The sequence below is a fragment of the Phocoena sinus genome, chromosome X, assembly GCF_008692025.1.
Source record: "Phocoena sinus isolate mPhoSin1 chromosome X, mPhoSin1.pri, whole genome shotgun sequence".
Lineage (NCBI taxonomy): Eukaryota > Metazoa > Chordata > Mammalia > Artiodactyla > Phocoenidae > Phocoena > Phocoena sinus.
This window is the reverse complement of record NC_045784.1, coordinates 12,692,948-12,715,195: the sequence shown is the minus strand read 5'-3', so window position 1 is coordinate 12,715,195 and position 22,248 is coordinate 12,692,948. Positions and strand designations below refer to the sequence as shown.

The following is a 22,248-nucleotide window of genomic DNA, read 5'->3' as shown; positions in this document are numbered from 1 at the left end:
AAGAAGCCATCCAGGGAACACAGCTACACTGATTCAACCTCCTGCTCCCACTGGAAAGACTTACTAAGAACCAGACACTGGGCTAGGTTTCTCAGCTCAGCAGGTGGCTAGGGCCAAGAGTGTACAGGAACCATTGCTATTACTTTTCTCTTTCTAGGCTTAGGATGAATCAAGGGGGAATAACGCAGGATGCCTTTAACAAATGTTAAAGGCTCGCCATGCACTGGGCGCTCTGCTGCGGTCTGGGATGGGCAGGAGAGAATCGCCCAGAAAGCAGCCTCTTGATAGTACGGGGTGGGGCGGGGGAAGGCAACTACGAATGGTCACATTCCACAGAAATACTTTGATCCCAAATTCCAGAGCTTAAAGATGGGATCTTATCCCCAAATGTGACTGAATGACCAGCATATTCAAAGAACATACACAAGAAGATGAAAGAAGTCCGCATCATACTTACTTCATAGCCTTACTAAACAAGGACACTGTGTACATTCCCGCCTGGCTGGAATTTCTAACCATAAATGCTCCTTCTTTTCCCTAAATAGGAAGGAGAGTGTGGAAGGGACAGAAAACATTTTCGTTATTCTTGAAAACGATTTGCCCTGGTAGGTGGTCGGAAAGTAGATCTTTTAGATCCCCTTTAGACATTGATGGCACAGATTACTCACCAGTTGGCACAGAAGGGACCCCTGGTTTAGCTTTCCTCCTTCTCTCACTCAGTGTCTTTATAGATCTACCCTGTGTGCTTCAACTCTTCCTCTCCAGTTAATTTTTAACCTTCTCTGATAATTTTCCCCGTTTTGTGTTTGTGCAAGCCTAACGTTTTCATCTTTCAGAAATAAAATTTAAAACCACATATCACCATATCATGCCCTTGGAAGGTTTTAGAAAACCAAAGATGCAGAACAAATCATTTATTAAATGTATGCTCAACTTGTCTTTTGTAATGTGCTGATTCTAAGCAGACTTAGACAAAGTGGATATTAAACTGTGCATGTCATGAAATAGCGAGTTAGGTAGTGGCCACCATGTTCTCACTAGGGCCCCTCCAAGAAATAATTGGCGTGTGTCGTATAGGTTGAACTATAGCAAAGTGTCACTTTTGTAGGTCAAAAGAGTTTGCAGTCGGTAAGTCCATTACCAATTAGTAAGAAAATCCGATAGATTTATTCCCCATTACATCTGCTGTACTCTGGTTTAGGTGCTAATGGTTTTAGTGACAGGCTTAAAGTATGAGGTACAGATGGCCCCCAGTAAATCATCTCTCTGTGTATTCCTGCCCTGTGTAGTCCCCTCCCACATCGACTTTGGGCTGGCCCAGGTGATTTGCTTTGGCCAGTGGGACATTAGCAGACATGACAAAAGCTGAGACTCTAATTGCTTGCACTGAACTGTGGGGCTTGGCCTCTTCAACCACTGCCTTGAGATGACCATGCCGTGTGGAAGCCCAAGTTAGCCACATGCAGATGGAATATGGCACCCTGGTTGACTACCCCAGCTGACCCCACCCTTAGTCAGTCCACCAGCTAAATGCAGCCACATGAGTGACCCTAAGCAAAACCTGCGGAACTGCTGGCCCAGCTGACTCGCAGAACGGTGAAGAATCATAAAGCTTGTTGTTTCAAGCCACTAAATTTTGGAGTGGTTTATTATAGAGCACTGGGCTTAGAGGACGTGGCTAGATGTGAAGGGCCTGGTAACCCACAGGGTGGACAGTGAACACTATGGTGTCTTGGCTGTATAATTAGCAGTAAGGTTTCTGTGAGCAGTGCATTACCCTCCACGCCCAGCAATAGAAAGGCATTCTTAGAGGCTATTTTAAAGACTAGACTACTTACTTACCTTTTGTCTCAGTAACTGCTCAGATTGTGACCTGGAGATGTTACCTGCAAACCAGCTGCAATAGAAAGGAATTCCATTTTGAGAATTAATAGGTTTTAATTGCATAACTTGTCACTTAAGTTTCTCACCTGTAAGATGAGGCATTGACCCAGATCAGGGTTTTCCAAACCTGGCTGTTCAAGAGGATCACTTGAGGAGCTGTTAGAAACTCAGAGTCCTAAGTCTCCACCACCCAGTTATGATTCTGGGGTGGGGCCTGCATGTCTTTCCTGATCATCTCCCCAATGCATGCCTCTCACACCCCATTGGAATCTAGAAATGATGGAGATAGAGACTGTCTATCTGGTCAGATCTGGGCTTTCCAAGTCAAAGAAAGCCTTCCAATTCATCTAAATGCGAAAGACTAAAATCCATGATTAGAGGTTCTCTCCCTTTGGTTTAAGTCTTTGTCACCTGTTAAACTATAAATATCTTTGAATAATTTTTGTACTAGCATTTCTCAGTCATTTTTCTTTTTAACATCTTTATTGGAGTATAGTTGCTTTACAGTGGTGTGTTAGTTTCTGCTTTATAACAAAGTGAATCAGTTATACATATACATATGTTCCCATATCTCTTCCCTCTTGCGTCTCCCTCCCTCCCACCCTCCCTATCCCACCCCTCTAGGTGGTTACAAAGCACCGAGCTGATCTCCCTGGGCTATGCGGCTGCTTCCCACTAGCTGTCGGTTTTACATTTTGTATCTCAGTCATTGTTATCTTAGTTTGAATGATTCCAGTAGTTGCTTTCCAGAGGGTAGATGTTGGGGAAGAAGCTACAGTTAAAGGGGAACTAGAAGGTGGTGAAGAGTGACATGTACTTTGTAAATGCTCTCACTGCACTCGTAGCCAATGAATCAATAACAGCACTCATACAAAACCATAACTAGAAATATGTGTTATCCTAGTGTCCAACTGAATTGGTCGCTGTTGGGTAGCAGGTGTCTGAGAGATGCACTGTGCCATTACTCCCACCTCTCCTTAATGCCAGACTTTAAGTCCAGGAGACGATTATTTTGTCCCTATTTGTTGTCGAATGATAGAGTCTTAGATTTTGGAAAGGACCTTAACAACCACTTAAGACCACCCTGTCTCAGTATAATTGGGGCGATCACGCATTCTTATTTGCCCAGAGGAGTCCAGTTTATGCCTGATGTCCAGATGTAACATTGAGCAGTGCACTCTTTCTCTTTCTAAAGTGTCCTAGTTTGGATGTTCAATGATAAGGTCACTCTAGGAATAGGAATCTCTCAACATAAATGCTGTGATATTCAAGGCTTGGTTGTGCTACCTTGTAAAATTACTGCATCGTAACTAACTTCACAATTGGACTCAACGCTAATAAGAGCCTTCAAACATCATCCTGGCAAGGGGCCTCCAGGGAAGAAATAATCAGCAGAAATGTCATGGGCTGTATCTATGAAGTCAGAGCGAAATGAAGAGGAGGCCAGGTATGTGATAGATCCCAGGAATATATGCAGCTGGTTTAGATCATCCAGACTGGGGAAAAATACTTTCATTAGTAACAACCCAGTTCATTGTCACCCATCCTCCAGATACATGGCCCAGAACCTCACATGAGTGTCTCCATGTAAATACAGCCTCCTGAGCAAGTTTGAACCATCTGCTTGTAACCTTAGGGGGAGAAAACAATAGAAACATCTATGTCTAGTTTTAGAGAAACACAGAGGACTTTCAAAACTCACTCATAGTCATCAAGGTTTTCCTCTTCTTCAGATGAACTTGACTCAGGGGATCCCCTTAAGAAGAGAGGGAATGACATGAATACCAAAAAAAAAAAAAAAAAAAACCACCAAGAAATAATCCAAGTGCCTCACAGTGCCATATCAAATCCCACCCTGCTTTCATCCATGTGAATAAAATCTGGACTGTTAGCTTTCCCTTTTTTGCACTTGGGAAGGTGTCAGCAAAGTGAAGAGAGAATTGCTTAAAAGTTGAGCTCATGCCCAGTTTCATGAGAAATTGGCTCCTTGATACAGAAGGCCCCCAGGAATGTAGATTTCTTTGACTCTGTCAGAAGAGCGGGCTTGTGAAATAAATGAGGATGCTTCCGGGAGAGCCGTGATACAAAGCTAGAGAAAATCTTGGTTGTGTATAGAGCTATTCTCAGAGAAGAGTTACTCAGCTCTACGTTGTTTTCCCTCCTGCTAGAGATGCCTGAGCCTGGTGTGTCCGTGTTCATGAGAACACCAGTGTATATCATGAACCATGGGTAGGAAATTTCAGCGTGACCCAGAAGCCATCAACTCAGACCACCTTCGGGGTTCAGAGAAGCAAACTACCTGGATTTGTTTTATATTTACCTTAAAAAGTAAAGGCTAGTTGCAAAATTATCACAAATGTGGTTAGTTTTCCTGCAAAAGGAAGAAATCCTGGGTGTAAAAGAATATCTGAATTTGATTTACCATGACATCTTTAGGGTGCTGTGATCTACAACATTTCTTTCCCTTTGGTTACTGCATGCCAAATCTTCACTGCTACAAAAAAGAGGGATACATTTCATAAATTGATGTTTATTTATAAATGTTAAATGACAAAAGTAGTTTTGTTAGATATGTTTCAGCTTTAACAGTTTGACCCATATATGTCACTTGGTTTGGAAATGGAAGCTAATGAGGCATTTTCACATTTTCATCCTTGCAGGGACTCCACTAAAAAGCAGTAGTTTGACAGGATGCCTAAAGAAAAGAGAATTTTTAATAATGGCTCATAATAACCCCAAACAATAGAAAACTTGGATTAATAAATCATCTTGACTGGGTTTGCCCTGATTTTCTTGTATGTATGCAAGCATTCTGTTGCTGATATATTTTAAAATAAGTTATTTTCCTCTTTGCTGTTATGATTGCAAAGGAAAGTCCTGAAAATACCAAACCATTTAACTCCATGTGGACACACATGGATCTGCAGGATTCTCTTCATCCTCTGCCACCCATCATTTTATCTCTCTCATTTGGGGTGCAAAGCGGAGCATGGGGAAGTACTGACTTCTCCAAGTCCAAAGGCTGTGTTATTTGGAATGTAGGACCTACTTCCTGTTTGCCTTCACAGCCCAAGGTCTTTTTCAAAACCACACTTCAGTGAGTGCCTGGAGAAGCCCCAGCACAGCAATGCCTCCTTCCCCAGCTTCCCAAACAGCCTTGCTCGCGAACATAGCTTTTTCCTTTCAGTTCTTCATAAGAAAACTCTTATTTAAAAATGCTAAGCGAAAAAAAAAAAAGCTAAGCGATTTATTTAGCCTTTTTGTGGTTTTTAAGAGCACGTGGAGAGTATCCATCAATTGTGCATCGCTTAGGTTTATCCACATGGGGGAATACTATACAGACATTCAAAGTAATCAGGCAGGTTGCACAGCACTGGGAATGTAATGGGCACCACTGAACTCTACAACTGCAAAATGACTAAGGTGGTAAATTTTACATTACGTTTTACCACAATTAAAACTTTAAAAAATTAAAAATTTAGTATGTTCTCATGTGTTCAAATGGGAAAAATGTCCCAGATGTTAAGTGAAAAGAGGAACTGGCAAAGAAGACTGTGTGGGCGAAGGTGTACATCCTGAGAAGGCAGCCGTGGCCTCACTTGATTGACTAGTCATTTGGCCAGTGATGCCGAAGTGCATTAAAAAGTGACCCACTCTAAGCTCTCTCAGACAGAGGATATAGTTTAAAGATTTGGTGTTCTGGAACACGGGGTTATTTGGAGGTGGAGGGGAGAGAAGGGAAAGGGAATAAAATGCTCGAGTATTACTTAGATCATTAGACATGATCATCTACATGGAAAGTCTGTGCTGCTGAGTCTCAGCAGGGCCACTGCTACCCAGGCTTCCGGCTCAGGCACCGAACATTTTCTCAGAGGGCATCTCTATCTCAGCTGAAGCCTGTGTGGACCGAGTCGAGGCTCAGCTCCAAGGCAGTGGGGCAGTGTCCACTCTGTGCGCCGCACAGCCAGACTGAAAGCTGGGGTTTACCTTTTCAGTCCTCTTACTTGCCACCAGTCAGGGCAGTCTTCTCTTGGCATAAACGGCATGTTGACGTTTGACTGGGAGCCACAGTTTTTCTTGGAGTCACTGTCATACTGAGCTGGAGCGGTGCTTGAAGATGGTTCATCCATCTTGGGAATAGGAACTGCTCGAGGAATCTTCAGCTTTGGAGGATAAGAGATTTTAGTACATCACAGTGAGGCGCAGATGCATGAACTGGGGACTAACAACCAAAGTATATTAGCTCTTAAATTTTAAAAAATCGGAAGGAAGGGAGGAGGGAAGGGGGGGAGGGAGGAAGGAAGGGGAGGGGGGGAGGGAGGGAAGGAGAAGGAGGGAGGGGGAGGGGAGGGAGGGAGGAGGGAAGGAAGGGAGCAGGGAGGGAGGAAGGAGGGGAGGGAGGAAGGGAGGGGAGACGGGGGAGGAAGGGAGGAGGGGGAGGAGGGCGGGAGGGAGGGGGAAGGAGGAATGGGGAAGGGAGAAACGGGGGAGGGAGGGGGAGGGAATTACTTGCCAGAGACTAGATGCCATGGTTTTGGGCTCCTAAGTTATCCTCTGCTCTTAGATTTGTTTAAAATAAACTTTATTAGTGTATAATTTACATACCACATACTATAAAATTCACCCTTTGTAAGGTTGAGCAGTCATCACCACAGTCCAGTCTTACATCTTTCCATCACGGCTGTAAGATCTCTCGGGCCCATTTCTAGTTAGTCCCCGTTCCCATCCTGCCCCTAGGTAACCACTAATTGACCTTTGCTTATTCTGGACATTGCTCTTAGGTGTTTTACAGGGCCGTAATTTTCAAGCTTCAGGGCTGGAGCATGTATCCAAACCAAAAAAAAGCAATATCACTGATAACAGACTAAAACTCCCAAACCTTAAAAATTCCATCAGTTTCCTAGGGCTGCCATAACAAATTACTACACATCTGGTGGTTGAAGACAACAGAAATTTATTCTCTCACAGCTCTGGAGGTCAAAAGTCCAAAATCAAGGTTTCACTTAAAGGCTGTGGGGGAGGATCTTTGCTTGCCTCTTCCAGCTTCTGGTGGTTCTAGGCATTCTTGGCTTGTGGCATCATAAGTCCAATCTCTGCTTAGGTCTTTAAATGGCCTCCTTCTCTGTGTATCTCTCTGTGTCCCCTCATCTTCTTATAAGGACATCAGTCATTGAATTTATGATCTATCCTAATCCAGTATGATCTCATCTTGATCCTTAACTAATTATATCTGCAAAGACCCTCTTTACAAATGAGGTCACATTCTGAGGTTTTGGGTGGACATGAATCTGGGGAGACAAAAATTCAACCTATGACAATAATGGATTTCTTTATGTCCTTCATGTTGGTTTACAAAAGTTATATGGTTTTTACTTAGATAGAAATAGAGAAGTAAGTACGTGTGAATGTGTGTAGGTGAAAATAAGTACCCAGGGCACCACAGAGCTGATGGGTGGATGGAGATGCTCCCTTACTTTCAGGTGAGCTTCCAGAAAACCACAGGGAGGCCATTTTATGTGTCTCCTGGCATTTGAGGAGGCTGACACCTACCTGGGAAGCCTAAAAGCAGGGAGTGTGAGCCACATACAGTTTTACTAAGCAGAGCAATCAAGATTTTGTTTGTTTTCCTGTAGGCCAACTCCACCCTTGAGTGAGGGTTGGCTGGGAGCCATCTTGAAAGGAACTCTGCCCTAGATGAGTGAATGGACCCAGTAGAAAGTTTGAGGGCTAGAAACCGAAGAGCTAAGGGTCAAGACATTTGCTCTGTCATAAAACTCCACCCCAGGGGGAAATCCACGGAAGTGTCCTGTATGATAAAGAATCAGCATTGGAAAACTGTCTCACCCAGAAGCCGCCACTACCAAATCATGATGGGAGTGGCCACGTATGACTGTCTCTTTTTCATTATACCCTCTCTTCCTGGGCCTCAATCCTGAAAGCGTCAGAAATCTCAGCCTCTCCCTGACCTCTCCCCCAAAGCAGGCTGCCCTCTGAATGCAGACTTGAGCCAAGGGAAGGGGGGCATGTTTTAACTTGAAATGACGTTTCGAGTCATGGGATTATAACATTGGATGGGTCACTTTAGAGGCTGTTCTCATGACTACTAGTAATTGGGAAATTTTATGTCATCTGAGGTAATGACATACCTCAGGGACAGAGAAGAAAGCCCACCAAGTGGCTCTGAAGGGATAATGGAGGGAAAGAATTATATTCTGCTTGTGCCCTATGGGGTCCCATTCCTTTGCCAGGATACGTACACGAGGCAGACTTAGCCATGCTGGTGGTGAGGGAGGAATGTCAGCCAATAATAACTGCCTGTTATATGTGATGCCATCTTAAGGGCTTCTCCCACATACATCATTTTTTGTGTTTACAGGTTAGAAAAAGGCCTAGTCGTTAAATGCAAAAAAAAACATAAAATGGTTCTTTGTTTGAATTTATTATTTGCTACTGCCGTGGCTGTTGGCGATAGGTCACGTCTTCTCTCTCTTTGCTGGGCATTCTGAATGAAGCCCATGTATTCCAGTCTTGAATTTGGCAACTCTTGGTTTATTTAATATATCCTGACTATGAAAAAAATGGAAATGTTGACTTACCACTCTGTCTGGGAAGATGGGAACTCTGTGTTTTTCTTCTTTGGGTTCAATGTGCAGATCAGCATCTGAAGAGTAAAACCAAGTAATAGCAGAAAAAACTTTAAATAAAACAAAGCAAAACACCCAATGTTATGAATCAAAAGAGTGAACTAGATTGTGTGAGCAATACTCCAGATTACATGAACTTAGAACATCTGGAGTGATTCTGTTGCTTTCCTGTATAATACCCAACTCAGATACCACTTCACCATTGATTATCAGTATCTTCCCAAGTAGATAAGAAATTCAAGGTCCTCTAAATTCTATAAACTGTTACTTTATACCATATTTCTACCTCGTCTCTGAGTAACAGATATCTAATCTCATTGGGTAGTATCTACGAGCCTAGGATTCAGAATCCATGTCTGATTCTTCTTTGATCAGCTCATACAAGATGCATAGAAATAGCTGATTTATAAGTGAACAAACTTGTCCTATGCTTCCCCCCACCACCCCGTTGTTAGGATACTTGTTGGTTTTTCTTTCTACTCACACATGTAGATAGACATCCAGGTTGTGAGGGTGAAGCCATTGTATGTCTTATAAGTGGGGTCGCCATATGGTTTATTGACTCAGCTGGAACATTTCTGACAGTGATGGGTAGGCTTTTAATAATTATGCTAGGTCCCCAGCTGCAGGCTGGATTGTCCCAAACAAATTGGGATGTATGGTCAACTTATTTGTAGGCCATATATACTTGGACAGAGGATGGTCCATGACATTTTGGAAACAGAAGGAAGCAAAGATGCCCAGCTGTTCCCTTCCTAGTAGATGTGCCTGCGGGCTGCCTTGTAGCTCAGCAGAGGAGGAGGCCGAGGGAAGAAGTGACACTTAGGCAGACAGACAATATCACAGCTGTCTGCAAGCCACGACACCTCTACTACGTTCTGTAGTTTTCTTCAGAGGCCGGCAGAGAGCCTTTGGCACCCAGGACACATGGCAGGTGCCATCCAGACAGGGCCCAGGAAGATAATCCCAAGGCAGTACTCTCTCTCGCCTGTTTTCCTGCTCTTTACCAGGGAGTTAGGGCAGAGTCAGAGCTGGAATCTGGCCTGCTGAGTAATAATGCTGACCATAGACAGAATCATTGGGGTAAATGATTAATGCTGTAAGGAGACATTACTCTCTGGCCCTTCACACTGGAGGGAAGATCCATGCACAGTCCATTCTGTATAGTTAATTAAATCATTACAATTCATGAGTATAAAGGGCAATGTGATCTAATTAAGATGAATAAATATTCATTGTATAGTTTAATTGAGATGGGAAATACAATGAATATTTAGTCACTGATTTTTGTGTGTGTGTGTGTGTGTGTGGTATGCGGGCCTCTCACTGTGTGGCCTCTCCCGTTGCAGAGCACAGGCTCCGGACGCGCAGGCTCAGCGGCCAAGGCTCATGGGCCCAGCCGCTCCGTGGCATGTGGGGTCTTCCCGGACCGGGGCACGAACCCGTGTCCCCTGCGTCGGCAGGTGGACTCTTAACCACTGCGCCACCAGGGAAGCCCTAGTCACTGATTTTGTTGTAAAATTACCCATAGTAACATTAACACGATTGTCGGGGGTCAATACTATTGTAGGGTGAATTTGAATAATATTTCTCATCCTTGTTTTACAGTTCTTGAAGTTGTTACCATGCAGCTGATCTCATTTAATTCTTTAAAGTCATTATAGTCCAAGCATAGTTTGTCCAGGCTGGTAAAATAAGCCTGTTACCAAAATAAGTTCTCCTTCTTATTTATCAACAACTTCATGTTGTTAAACAATGATACACTTCTAAAATATATGACTGCTTCATGTAAGTATCCTGGTGATAACAGTAGGACCCCGTAGGGCACAAGCAAAAAACAGCATAATTCTTTCCCTCCATTAGCCCTTCAGAGCCACTCAGTGGGCTTTCTGTCCCTGGATAAAGTGTCAGGCAGATTTCCCTGGGAATAAAACTCTGGGTAGAATCCGATTGCATGTAAAGCAAACCCTACGCTACTTTCTGTGATGTTATTAAGAAATCAGCAGACATGTACAGAATGGCAAACCACGTTAAATATGTCTTTGAAAACTTGGCCATCCATCATTTTGGTATATATGGTGATTAAAAGTGTTACTTAAATTTTATCCTTGGACATATTTTTGAAAAGAATGTTGGTTTTTTAAGTTTATGATGTTAGTTTTTGCACCATGGTGATATGTTCACCACGTTCTACCCATCTGGAGTTTATCTTCAACCAGGAAGAATTTTGGGAGGAAATAAACAGCTCCTTGCTTGATTTATGATTTCCGTTTAAAAATATTTCTCATGACATGAACGAATGGCAGATGTTCATATTGTTATTATTTTAAGGAACATGACTCAGTTGACCCTGGAATTAGATTTCATTTGCTAGATATCATGCTCAAGGCTGGATATTCATGATGCTGACCAATCTGGCACATCTTGTTTTCCTGAACTGGCGAGGTGTTCTGGCATTTGCCAGGTTTGCCTAAAGGGCATCGTCCACCCAGGGTCCAGCCCAGCAGAGGGGTCACATTACATGCTTCCCAGAGAGCACATCCGGGGGCAGCTTTGCAGCTCTGCTGGCAGCACAGGAACTTCCCGCACACGAAGAACCCACTGTGGTACTTGATCAGCAGATGGGGGTTGCCCCTTATCTCTGGGGAGCAGGCAGGAAGAAAGCACAGCATGAGTAAACGTTGGCCCAAGAGAAGAAACACATTCAGTAAGTGCTGTTATCAGAAAACAATGAAAACCTCATTTTGCTAGCAACCAGCCTAAGGGCAAATGGTTCCCAAAGGATGTAAGTCCTTCCCTCAGAAGTTACAAAGCCAAAAAGAAAAGTCTAATCATGTTTTAGTAAGAACAACACAATAACTTCTATCAGTCTTTAAAAAATACTGCTAGAAACTACATATACGCATCAGCTTGGTGTTAGGATTTTAGAGTAGGACTAGATCTTAGCAAGAAGAAAAGAAGTTTCCAATAAACATATACTCCCCCCGCTTCTGCTCTTTATTTTGAAACATTTCAAATGTGCAGAAAAGTTGCAAGAATAGTGCAGTGAATGTCCATATACCCTTCACACAGAGTCACCAACTTTTAACTGTTTGCCACATTTGTTTCATCTCGTTTTCTCTCTGTACATACACATTATTATTATTATTGAAATTTTTTATCATTATTATATTTTGCTTAACCATTTGAGAGTAAGTCACAGATATCATGACCTAAATAATGTCATCCATCACTACTTGAGCATGTAACTTCCGTTAACAAGGACATTTCCTTACATAACCGTAATACAATTATCAAATTCAAGAAAATTAACACTGATACCATACTATTACTTAATATATATTTTGTATTCAAAACTTTTCCAGTTATTCCAATAATACCCTTTGTAATCATTCACTTTTTCTGATCGAGGATCCAGTCTAGAAACATACAGGGCATTTAGTTATCTAGTTTTTCCTGAGCTAGAACAGTTCCTCATCCCTTCTTGGTCTTCCGTGACTTTTGACCTGTTTCCACTAAGGAATAAATGGTTTATGGGGCTACTTTTCTAGAAAGATGTGCATATTTAAAAAAACCATGGGACTAGGGCAATGTTGAATCCAAAGAAACGAAATTCTAATATTGGAGTATAATATTGTGTCTGCAACAAATTAACCTCTCTCGAAATACAGCATAGAAGCCTACAAGGTCTTAGTAGAGAACAGTTCAACAGGATTCTCCGGGTAGGGAGGGCTGGTTCTCCGTGTGACTTAAACTCTTTCCTTCTTGATTTTGTATTCATCTTGAGGATTCCTTATTTTGATCCCAGGAGAACTCCTGGGATCAAAGTCCTGTGGCCCGACTCTGGGCTGGAATCAGGAATATTCCAAAGAGTTGATAGTCTTTTGCTTTTGGCAAAACTCTGCTTAATCCAATGGGTTTGTCCCTGTACAGTAGATTTTCCAAATGGAATAATAAACTTTAATATAAAGTAAAAAACAAAACAAAAAACAAAAAAACCCCCTTCTTTACAACCATGACTCAAGGAAGTGTTTGGGGATAATAATATCTACTTTGCTGGGTCACTGGGAGGAGGTGAGCCAATGTATGTAAAGCATCCAGCACAGTGTTTGGCTCAGAGTAGGTGCTCAATGAACAGTGGGCTTTAATGATATCATTCCCTTAGTTTAACCCAGCTCAGCTTAGCTGAAAACTCTGGCATAAAAAAACTTTACCAAATATTAATGGGAAATTATTACAAAAGTCACAAAAAGCAAAAGAAGTTAAGATTACAGAACACTAGTTTCTGACCTTGGTCCCAAATGGTCATTGCGGTTCCTTGGGCACATTTCTTGCCTTCCTGCTCTATAAGCTCCTGGTCTCCATGTACCAGGATTCCTATTATTTTCTATTACATAGATTTGGTTTCCTGGGGAACTAATTGTTTTGCAGCCAAGTCCAAAAGTCCACATTGCAACACTCCCACCATCTAATAATGACAATAAGAGGAACTCATGTATTGATACGTGTCTAGGACCTTACATTTACATATTTTCCCTCACACCATCTCATTTCACCTACTCGGCAACCCTGGGGGGAGCTATTACTGTTATCATGGCTCTTACAGAGTCAGGTAAACTGAGGTGCAGAGAGATGGTGTAACTTGCTCAAATTCACAAATCTAGTCAATAGCGTATTTGAGACTCGGGCCCAAGCTTTTTCTACTATATTCCAACGCCCAGATGCCAGCTTCCCTGCCAAACCCCCCTTCAGTTTTGATTTTTGGAAAGAAGGATACAGTTTATTCGCATCTGGTCAGCTGAATTCAGAGCCACGGTAGCTGATCTCACTCACCTTCTCTCTTGCTGTCTTCCAGCACAGAGGCTGGAAAAGCCATATCCTGTGTTCCAGCTTCCTTTGCACACAGAGATGGCCATGAGACACAGTTCTGGCCAACGAGACACGAACAAAAGTTTGCAGAGGGGCTTCTGGGAAAGCTCAAGAGCCTTTCTGGGAACCTCTTAAGGGTGGCAGAGCAGAATCTAGAAGGAGCCAGGGTTCCTACTGACTTCATTGAGCTGCTGCGCCAGCCCTAGGTTTGCTTACCTCTGGCCATGGAAGAGGAACAAACATGTATCTGTTTCAGCAACTGTTTGGTCTCTTTTTACCTGCATCCCAAAGCATTGTTAAATGATACAAATGGCTTACTATGCACACGGCAGCCTTAGTGATAGGGTCTCTCTGCAGCTTATGAGGGGCTAAGAGGTTCACTTCTGCTTCTCTCTCTGCTTTCCTTTTATGTTCCATAAGCCTTCACATGAGCTGCCCAGGGCCCACCCAAACCTGCCTACCATATATAGTTCCAGAAAGACCCACACAGAACCCTAGTGCGTGACAAATAGCTGCACACAGGGGGTGTCTACGTAGCAACTGCCCCTGGCAAATCCCCCCAAAGGAGACTGAATGGGAAGCAGCATCTTAGAGCTCCTCCCGGAGGCCCCGCTATAACACAGTGAGTGGTTCATGTTTGTGTGTCGGACTCTTTAATGTATTTATGAGTCATTCGTTTCTGGCTCGTGAATGCTCTAGGAAAAAAGAAATCTGATCTCCCATTTTACAGGTCAGGAAACTGAGACCCAGAGACGTTAGATGGTTTTATAGATGACACAGCAAAGCAGCACTTGTTCGCAGATTTGTCTGACTCTAAGAAGGATGCTCTTCTTACTTCAACAAGCTGGCGGCAGGTAGAGGGAGGCTTTTCTCTTACCTGGACCACTTGATTCTCCTACAGAATAGGTTGCTAAACCCTTTCATACAAAGGGAAAATTAAGCCCTATGAGTGAAAAAGGACGTACTTGCATTGAAGTAGAGTAGGTGGTTGTCTTAAGTGGTGTAATTTGAGGGGTAGTGAGAAGAGCCCGAATCTAAGATGAAGTAAAATCTTCCCCCATCTGGGAGCTTAATATCTGAAATTTCACCAACAGAGTCACTCGTTTGAGTTAAATATTGTCCTCACACCATAACCCACCTTTAAAATAAAAATATCATGGGGAGAAACGTCATAGTGCCAAATTAGTAATAATTTTCTCTCTTCTGTCAAAGGTTGTTACCAGGGCAGCCTAAGAATCACTAAATAAATGTTTCATGAAATTCCCAGTTTTGCCTGGCATTTCTACTGTACTGTTTAAAAAGTTGGGTTTGGGTAATTGAATTATGTGTTCTCCATAATTAGGTATGTGACGTTTGCCATGTCTGTGTAATTTCACTTATCTGAAAAATGGAGAATAGTATTATTACCCCTTGCCATGGGGTTGTCGAGAGGATTACCTAAGAAAATGTTTCCAACTACTTGACACAGTAGCTGGCAAATGGTAAGTATTAGTAAGTATTAGACATAATTTTCTGTAAATACCCAAAGTACAGTAGCTACGGGACCCAAGAGAGAGCCCCATGAGGATCTAGACTTTGCTCTGATAAAGGCAAGCACAGTGGGTGGAGAGCAGGTGGTCTGGCTTCCTCCTAGCTGTGGGGAAGGCACAATAGCCAGCTGTGTGCTGGGCAGGAAAGGGAACACGATGCCCAGGCTTCCTCTAGGTAACAAAGCGAATGCAAAACAAGGATGAGTGCAGCACATTCTCTGAGGTTGGTAGGAAAATCAACAGATTTCTCTATTGGTGTTAGGCCCTTTTATTGCCATATCTTTCCTCCACTAAGCCTCGAAAGAGCTCAGTCAGAGACTCCCTTTGATGACATTTTTAAAAACTTACCTTTTTGTAATGCTTTCAGCCACTGACTTCGGCTCTCTTCATTTGATGCATACACATAGAGAAGCCCATCTTTATAGACAATCTGGAAAGGAAAAGATTTGGTGCATTTAGATATAATTGTGTTATAGTTCACTCTGGTACAACTACAAATTTTTGTTATCCAAGAGAAACACTGAGTTTGCCTATATAATACACATTAGCTCTGGAATTAGATTTTTTAAATCTAGTTATTTTTATCCTCCACCCCTCAGTTTATTTTAGCCCAGACACCTCTGCGCTTTGGAAAATGACAGCAATGATGCATCTGACAGCAGTGAACATTGAGGCCTCAGCAGGAATGCCCTGGACCGTGGAGAATTATGAAAGTATAAAATGTTAGACATTACAGGTGTCTTAGAAGTGTTCTGGTCTAGCCACCGACCCAGTGCATGACTGTATTTATAGCCCACTGGAAAATGTTTATCTGCTCTATCCTTGAAAATATGTTCAGGGATAGAATGTCCTTTACTTTTGCTATGCCATCCTTGCCAATTTCCATTCATTCTGATCATTTTATGGTTCATGCTTATATTGAGTGAAAATATGTCTTCCTGTTACTTTACTCCCTTGGGTCATGTCCCACCCTGGGAATCCCCAGTATAAGTCATTTTCTATTCCTTATGATACGTGGTGAAATGTTTGAACATTCCAGTGTCTGGCCCAGATCCTTCTCTAGTTTATTCAGCTTTTGTGGGTAAACAATACAGACCATTTATTAAATACCAACTAGTTTCTGGGCTCTTTCCTAGATAATTTAACATTTTAATTCCCTTTCAAGTCTATAAAAATATATGATTATGCCCACTTTGCAAACGAAGAAACAAACTCAGAGAGAGGTTGAGAAGGTTGTCTATGGTTACACAAACATAAGCAATGGGGCTGGGAGCTCTGGCGTTCCAAAGCTCATGTTCTTTTGAGTATTCCATGCCATGGTGATACTCATTTGAAGCATCTTCCATGAGCACACGCTCCTCCGGTTTTTCCCAATTGGGCAATGTTCTTTTTTTTTAAGTGGGAACTATGGACTGTTCACTGAGTGGATTATTTTATTTTATTTCATTTTTTGGCCACTGTTCCCTCATAGTAGCACAGGGTAGTCTGACCATTGGAAGAACAGTCTGTCTGTCTCTAGAGCAGAAAGATAAGTTTTCTTGATATAATAAAAGTAGGGCAGGTGTTAGATCAAGTCACTTCCATGGGGTACTGTAGGCACCCTCTCCGTAGGAGACCAGTGTTTGAAATACTTCAGGGTAAAATTCAAACTCCTTAGCGTGCTATGCAAAGCCATTTGTGATATGGCCCTGGCTACCTCTCCAGGCTCGTCTCTCACTCTTTCATGGGGCTGCTTAATTCTGAGCACCACCCGGATTTCTCCAAACGTGCCACACTGTTTCACCTACCAGGGTCTTGACATCTGCTGTTTCTTTGGTTTCGCTGCCCTTCCTGTTTTTGCTGGGCTAAACTTCCATTGTTCTTACCAACCTGAGTGCCACCTCCAACAGGAAATCTCCCTGACCTCTTGGAGTGAGAAGTGCAGCTTCTCCGTTCTGGGACACCATGGCTACGCTGCCACCTTCGTCTTAACACTCAACTCCCTGCATTATAATGCTCTGTAAATGCCTTGGGGATAGGGGTAGTGTGCCTAGTACCTTGTAGCATATTGGAAATGCTGCGCAATGTTTGATGAAACAGATCATCAGACCCCAAGGCAAGTCAGACCACTAAGGCCTACACACTCATCTATCTATCTTTCTCTCCCACCGGGGAAGGCAGCTTGGTGGATAGAATTTAAGCAAACTGCCCCAGTCCCATCTGGGGATGTTCCAGATTCAGAGAGAGGTTGAGAATGCTCTCTATGGTTACACAAATATAAGCACCTGCCATTGTCTTAATGAATCATTTAGCAACATCTTTATTTATCCCCCCAATACTGAGTTCATAATAGAAAATATTAAAAGAAGAGCCATCCATCCGATGGAATGTTATCCCTCCCCTTACCTGAAATGGGTACTGTCTCTCCACGGGGGTCTGCTCCTCAAGATTTACTTTCTCCACACATCTGATTTGCTTAATCTCAATTGATCCCTTTCTGCTGCCTCTTTTCTGAATTAAAAGGAAAATATAAGATGCCTCACGTGATATACAGTGGTGCACAAAGAACAGAATCAAGTTAACGTTACACTTAGGAGGGAGATTGGGAGATGAGATGGGCACGTGAGAATCATTCCAATTATTCCATAATAGTCAAAATCCAATGATGAGAGCGTATGTTTTTCGAGTGTGGACATAAACTCCTCCAAGAGCAAGTCTTCAAGCAGCACTTAATTTTTTTGGTTACTCTTGAAACACATTTCAGATCACCTGCCATATGGTTAATCTATTCAGGAAAATTAAGCATCTTCATCTTGTTTCAATTTTATGACAGTATTTCAGTATTTCTACTGTGATAGAATTCTCAGCTGCACAGAAATAGTCTTATTTTCAGCATTTGTTAAGACAGGGTTTCTCACCTTCAGCACTATTCGGCGCCAGATGATTCTTTGTGGTGGAGCCAGCCTGTGCACTGTAGGATGTTCAGCTGCATCCCTGGCCTCCACCCACTCGATGCCAGTAGCAAACTGCCCCCCTCCCGCAGTGATGACAACCAAAAATGTCCCCAGCCATTGCCAAGTATCCTTTGGAGGGCAAAATCACCCTCAGTTGAGAACCACTGTTCTAAAGTTACAATTTGCCTTAGTAAAGTTGAGCAATGTTTGAAAATGCTTTATCTTGAATTAATTATAACTTGGCTAAGAAAAGGCAATGTGATGAGTACAAGTTGATTTTTACTGTGTTCGCTAAGAAATCTGATGTTTCCTTATATTAAGCACTTAATGGAGACTTGAGAAAAATAAGTAGCATTAAAAACAATGAAATAAATAGGGTCTCACCATTTTGTCATATTCATAGTAGGAGAGGTTTGTTTTGGTCAAAACAAAAAGCCGCTCTTTGTAATTATTGGGTGACATTTTCTTCTTTTGCTGTGACCTTTTGAGAAGAAGTTCTTCTAGAATGGATTCTGTGTTCATATTGTCGTCCTAAATAAAATAAAATGATTAGAATGAATGTTGGCAGCATCTAGCTAGGTTGTCTTTTAGCTTTCATAATTTTTATTCAACTATTTCTCATTAATGAATAATGCAAATAGTTTTTTTAAATTAGATTTAACAGTATAGAGGAAAATGCAATGAAGCAGGCTCTTTTTTTTTTTTTTTTTTTTTGCGGTACGCGGGCCTCTCACTGTCGTGGCCTCTCCCGTTGTGGAGCACAGGCTCCGGACGAACAAGGCTCAGCGGCCATGGCTCACGGGCCCAGCCACTCCGTGGCATATGGGACCTTCCCGGACTGGGACACGAACCCGTGTCCCCTGCATCGGCTGGCGGACTCCCAACCACTGCGCCACCAGGGAAGCCCTGAAGCAGGCTCTTAAACACACACATTCCTGCACTTTTTTCCTACTGCCTTGGCTTTGACGTGTTTAAATACGTTGATATTTTTATAGCATTTTATGCATTGTACTTATCTCCCACTTTGGATCATAAATTCACCATCTTCACACTACCTTCCAGACCACCATGTCAAAATTCTCCTTTTTCCTTAAACATTCTAGGGACATCTGTTGAATTGAATTGAATATCATCCAACTTTAAACAATCTGAACTCCAGACAGTTCATCGTGTCTGAAGGAACTGATCAGCTGAAATTTCTCTCCACTAATGTGGCCCATTGTTGGATCAAATTATCCAAACCACTTTGAGACTCTGATATTGTTGTAAATGACACCACAGTCCCTGAACATGATCAGCTCTTTAGCATAAAGGACTTGGGTATAATTTTCACTGTTTCTGAGCATAAAACATTTTCAAAAGCTGTCAAAAGAGATTTAAAAGAACTGAAAGAATTGGCGCTTCATAAACTAAAAACACTCTTGCTTTTTCTTCCAAAACTGCATAAAACATTAAAAGTTAAGGTATTTCTGGAAAATAAATGCATTCATTTTCTGGTTCTACTAAGACTGTTGCTTCAACCCTCTGTCTGGTATCAGGCCTAGTAATGAAAAGCAATGCTGAGCAGTCGGCCACAAGGGACCAACTTCCTTACGTTCTTTGCTTTGTGAAATCACGTGCTTATTAGCAGTCAGATGCCCAATCATTACTATCTTTCTTTGTTTATTGATAATCTGAAGGTAATTAACTTTACTCACCTTAATTTCGACAGAGCTGAAGAAGTGTGCTTGTAGGTCTTTCGCTCTCAAGCTCTAGGCAAAAAGTCACTGCTCTGAGACACCCCACTCATTTTCCCTCTGGCTATGCCAGGGTCATGCATTAAAAAGAAGATATTTGCATCCTATCTATCACCTGATCAGGAAGCAGCCACACAGTCACTAAGGGGCATGGCCGCAGAGTATGATGGGCCCACTACGGTAGGAGTGGAAGAAAGGGAGACTAAGAAACTCTGCTTGGCGTTGAATAAACCACGGTCAGGCCCAGCCAGCTTCCCTCCTGACATAGGCTACACCACTCTAAAGATGGGAATCAAGCAAATCAGCTTTTATTATTTATCTACATAGTCAGAACATATCTATATGTTCTCCAAGGGCATTGTTCGTCTCCTAGGCAGAAGTAGTAGAAGTCTTAGCCATTAAATATAATAAAGACTCGGCCACTTTTTGCTTTGAATATTTTTACCTGGAAATAAAGTATAATTCTTTTGTGAAAGTAGAATGGGTTTCCTTTTGAGCCCAGTGAGTGCTATTCTCCATGGCCACTGGTTTATTTGTCCTGGACTCAAAGATGAGGCAAAGATCAGGGCACAGTCAACCCAGCCGGCCCTGGGAAGGCAGGGAGCACGCCTCCCTTCACCTTTGCCTCCGTGGTAACCTCTGCGCACACGCCTGTTCAGATAAGATTATTTTCTACACCCGTAGTCTATGGCCGGAAGAGAATTTGCTTGAAGACTTACTGAAACTCTGGAATGTCTACTTTTTGTGAGTTAAAGTTCCCTTTGGAGGAGCCATATCACACTGGGCAGAGGTGTAGGGAACTTTTTGCCTTTTAAATTTCTCCATGAAAAAAATTAACAGAGCAGAAAGAGAACACTGTGAAAACTCTTGTCAAATGTCTTTTACATCCACAGCTAAAACATTCCTCCTCAAAGCAGAGTGGTAGTTAAATAGATCTGGTTAGTTGAATACAAAGTTAACTTTTCAACACTTATTTTCAGACGCTGAATCAATTTGTAACATTAAGAGCACTGTTTTAAAAATGCAAATCCCAATGTCCAAGGTAGAGCACAGCCCTTCTCGTACTACATGCTGATACACATGCTTCTCTGCACATTCATCACATGAAGAATGGTTTCTTGGGAATTTTATCTAAAAAATGAATATGATGAGCCACTGAAAGCACTGACAAATGAAATTCACAAAGTCGCTTCTGTATATTGAAGGGAAGAAGGACATCGAGTAGAAAGGAAGGTACCAAGTCCTCAAGAACATTTTCTAATAAATCTCCAAGAGTTTATACACGTCGTTGCATCTAATGAAACATAATTTGTCAAATGTTAACAAAAATGTTTATTCCAAATCCTGCCCTTTGTGAATTTTTTGGCTTTCATCTTTAAAATCATATGTGATATATGTTTATTCGACAAAAGCAAGAACTACAGACAAGCAAAAGAAAACAACTTTTTGGTGAACATACCTTTAGATTTTTTTCAAATTACACATGCAGGTGTTTATTTTCACACAAATGAGTTCACATGCTATGCATACGTGTCTGTAATCTATGGTTCTCATGTCACACACACCTGGAGCTACCTGCCTCTGAAGTCCTTCAAAATTCCACTCCCTAAGCTGGATTCCAGAGCATCTTAACAAAGTTAAAGAACTCTGTTTTGATGACTCACACTTCTTTCACCTCCCGATCAGTTTCTTCTGAGACAATACTTGGTTCCTGATCAAGTTTGGACCTGCCTTTCTCCTTCTATTTGCTTCTATCCCTTCCTTGTACTTCCCTCTTCTCCTAGAGTAGCCTAGATTCTAAACTGGAGGCATTTCTATGGTGAGGACTAATTTTTAGAAATGGAACGTCTCTCGCCTTGTATTAGGACAGTAAGTCAACAGGGCTCCAGGGCCACTGTTCACTCAACCGCCTGTCCAGTGACTAGCAAACTCGGCTCTGCCTACCCACATTTAAGGGAAATTCAGTTGGGAAGGTGTTTTTTTTTAAACTAAACAAAATAAAATTTGATCCTAAAGCTAGAAACCAGAAATCTATTTCCATAGAGGAGCTGGTGCGATTTGGCTGGACACTCATATATCACTACCTACATAGAATGGACACATCAATTTGCTTACCAAATAGCTCAGGCTGCCTATTTCCATAAACATATGAAACTAGAAAGATTAAAGTGCAGGGGAGGCCAAAAAAAAAAAAACCTGTCAGAAATCAGTACAGTATTTTCTATAAGGAAGTCAGCAACCACTGTGTAAGTTTTAAACATAAAAGGTGCATGCTGAATTAAACAGACTTGGCATCATTACGGTTACTTAGCATTTATAAGGAAATGATATCATGAGAGTAAGGAGTTCAAGCCTGCACATCTGTGCAGCACACTTGATGTTGAGCCTACAGTGTGCTTGAGTGACAATGAACGGGTTTGAGAGAGAGTTTCAGTAGCTCAGGGATATGCAAGCTTGCTGTGGGCTCGTAGACTCAGAAGCCTTCCAAGAGGTGACAGGACTGTCACTCGTGCACTGTGTCACCCTGACCAAGCCCCTTCCGTGCTGTAAATGTTAGTTTTCTCACCTGTGAAATGAAACGGGTAACAGCTCTTTCACTTTCTGTGACTTAAATGAGGAACTTTATGTGAAAATACTGGGCATGCTATGGGTA

At 42.2% G+C, this 22,248-nt stretch overlaps 1 protein-coding gene across 7 annotated transcripts in view; it reads right to left on the bottom strand.

The window, feature by feature from the left end:
- BMX (BMX non-receptor tyrosine kinase) overlaps positions 1-22,248 on the bottom strand; it is a 48,706-nt gene that overhangs the window by 22,465 nt on the left and 3,993 nt on the right. For 5 of the 7 annotated variants that reach the window (XR_004347994.1, XR_004347993.1, XR_004347995.1 and 2 more), the window contains exons 2-11: positions 18,244-18,390; positions 17,312-17,416; positions 15,275-15,356; positions 11,050-11,169; positions 8,481-8,545; positions 5,872-6,047; positions 4,307-4,378; positions 3,587-3,640; positions 1,843-1,897; positions 458-537 (exon numbers count right to left, since the gene is read on the bottom strand). Coding sequence is in view for 4 of the 7 variants with exons in the window: in XM_032619277.1 (XP_032475168.1) it covers positions 458-537; positions 1,843-1,897; positions 3,587-3,640; positions 4,307-4,378; positions 5,872-6,047; positions 8,481-8,545; positions 11,050-11,169; positions 15,275-15,356; positions 17,312-17,416; positions 18,244-18,390 (956 nt within the window). In the remaining 3 variants the exon portion in view is untranslated. The remainder of the gene's footprint in view (positions 1-457; positions 538-1,842; positions 1,898-3,586; positions 3,641-4,306; positions 4,379-5,871; positions 6,048-8,480; positions 8,546-11,049; positions 11,170-15,274; positions 15,357-17,311; positions 17,417-18,243; positions 18,391-22,248) is intronic. The other 2 variants (XM_032619279.1, XM_032619281.1) reach the window with 2 other exon arrangements.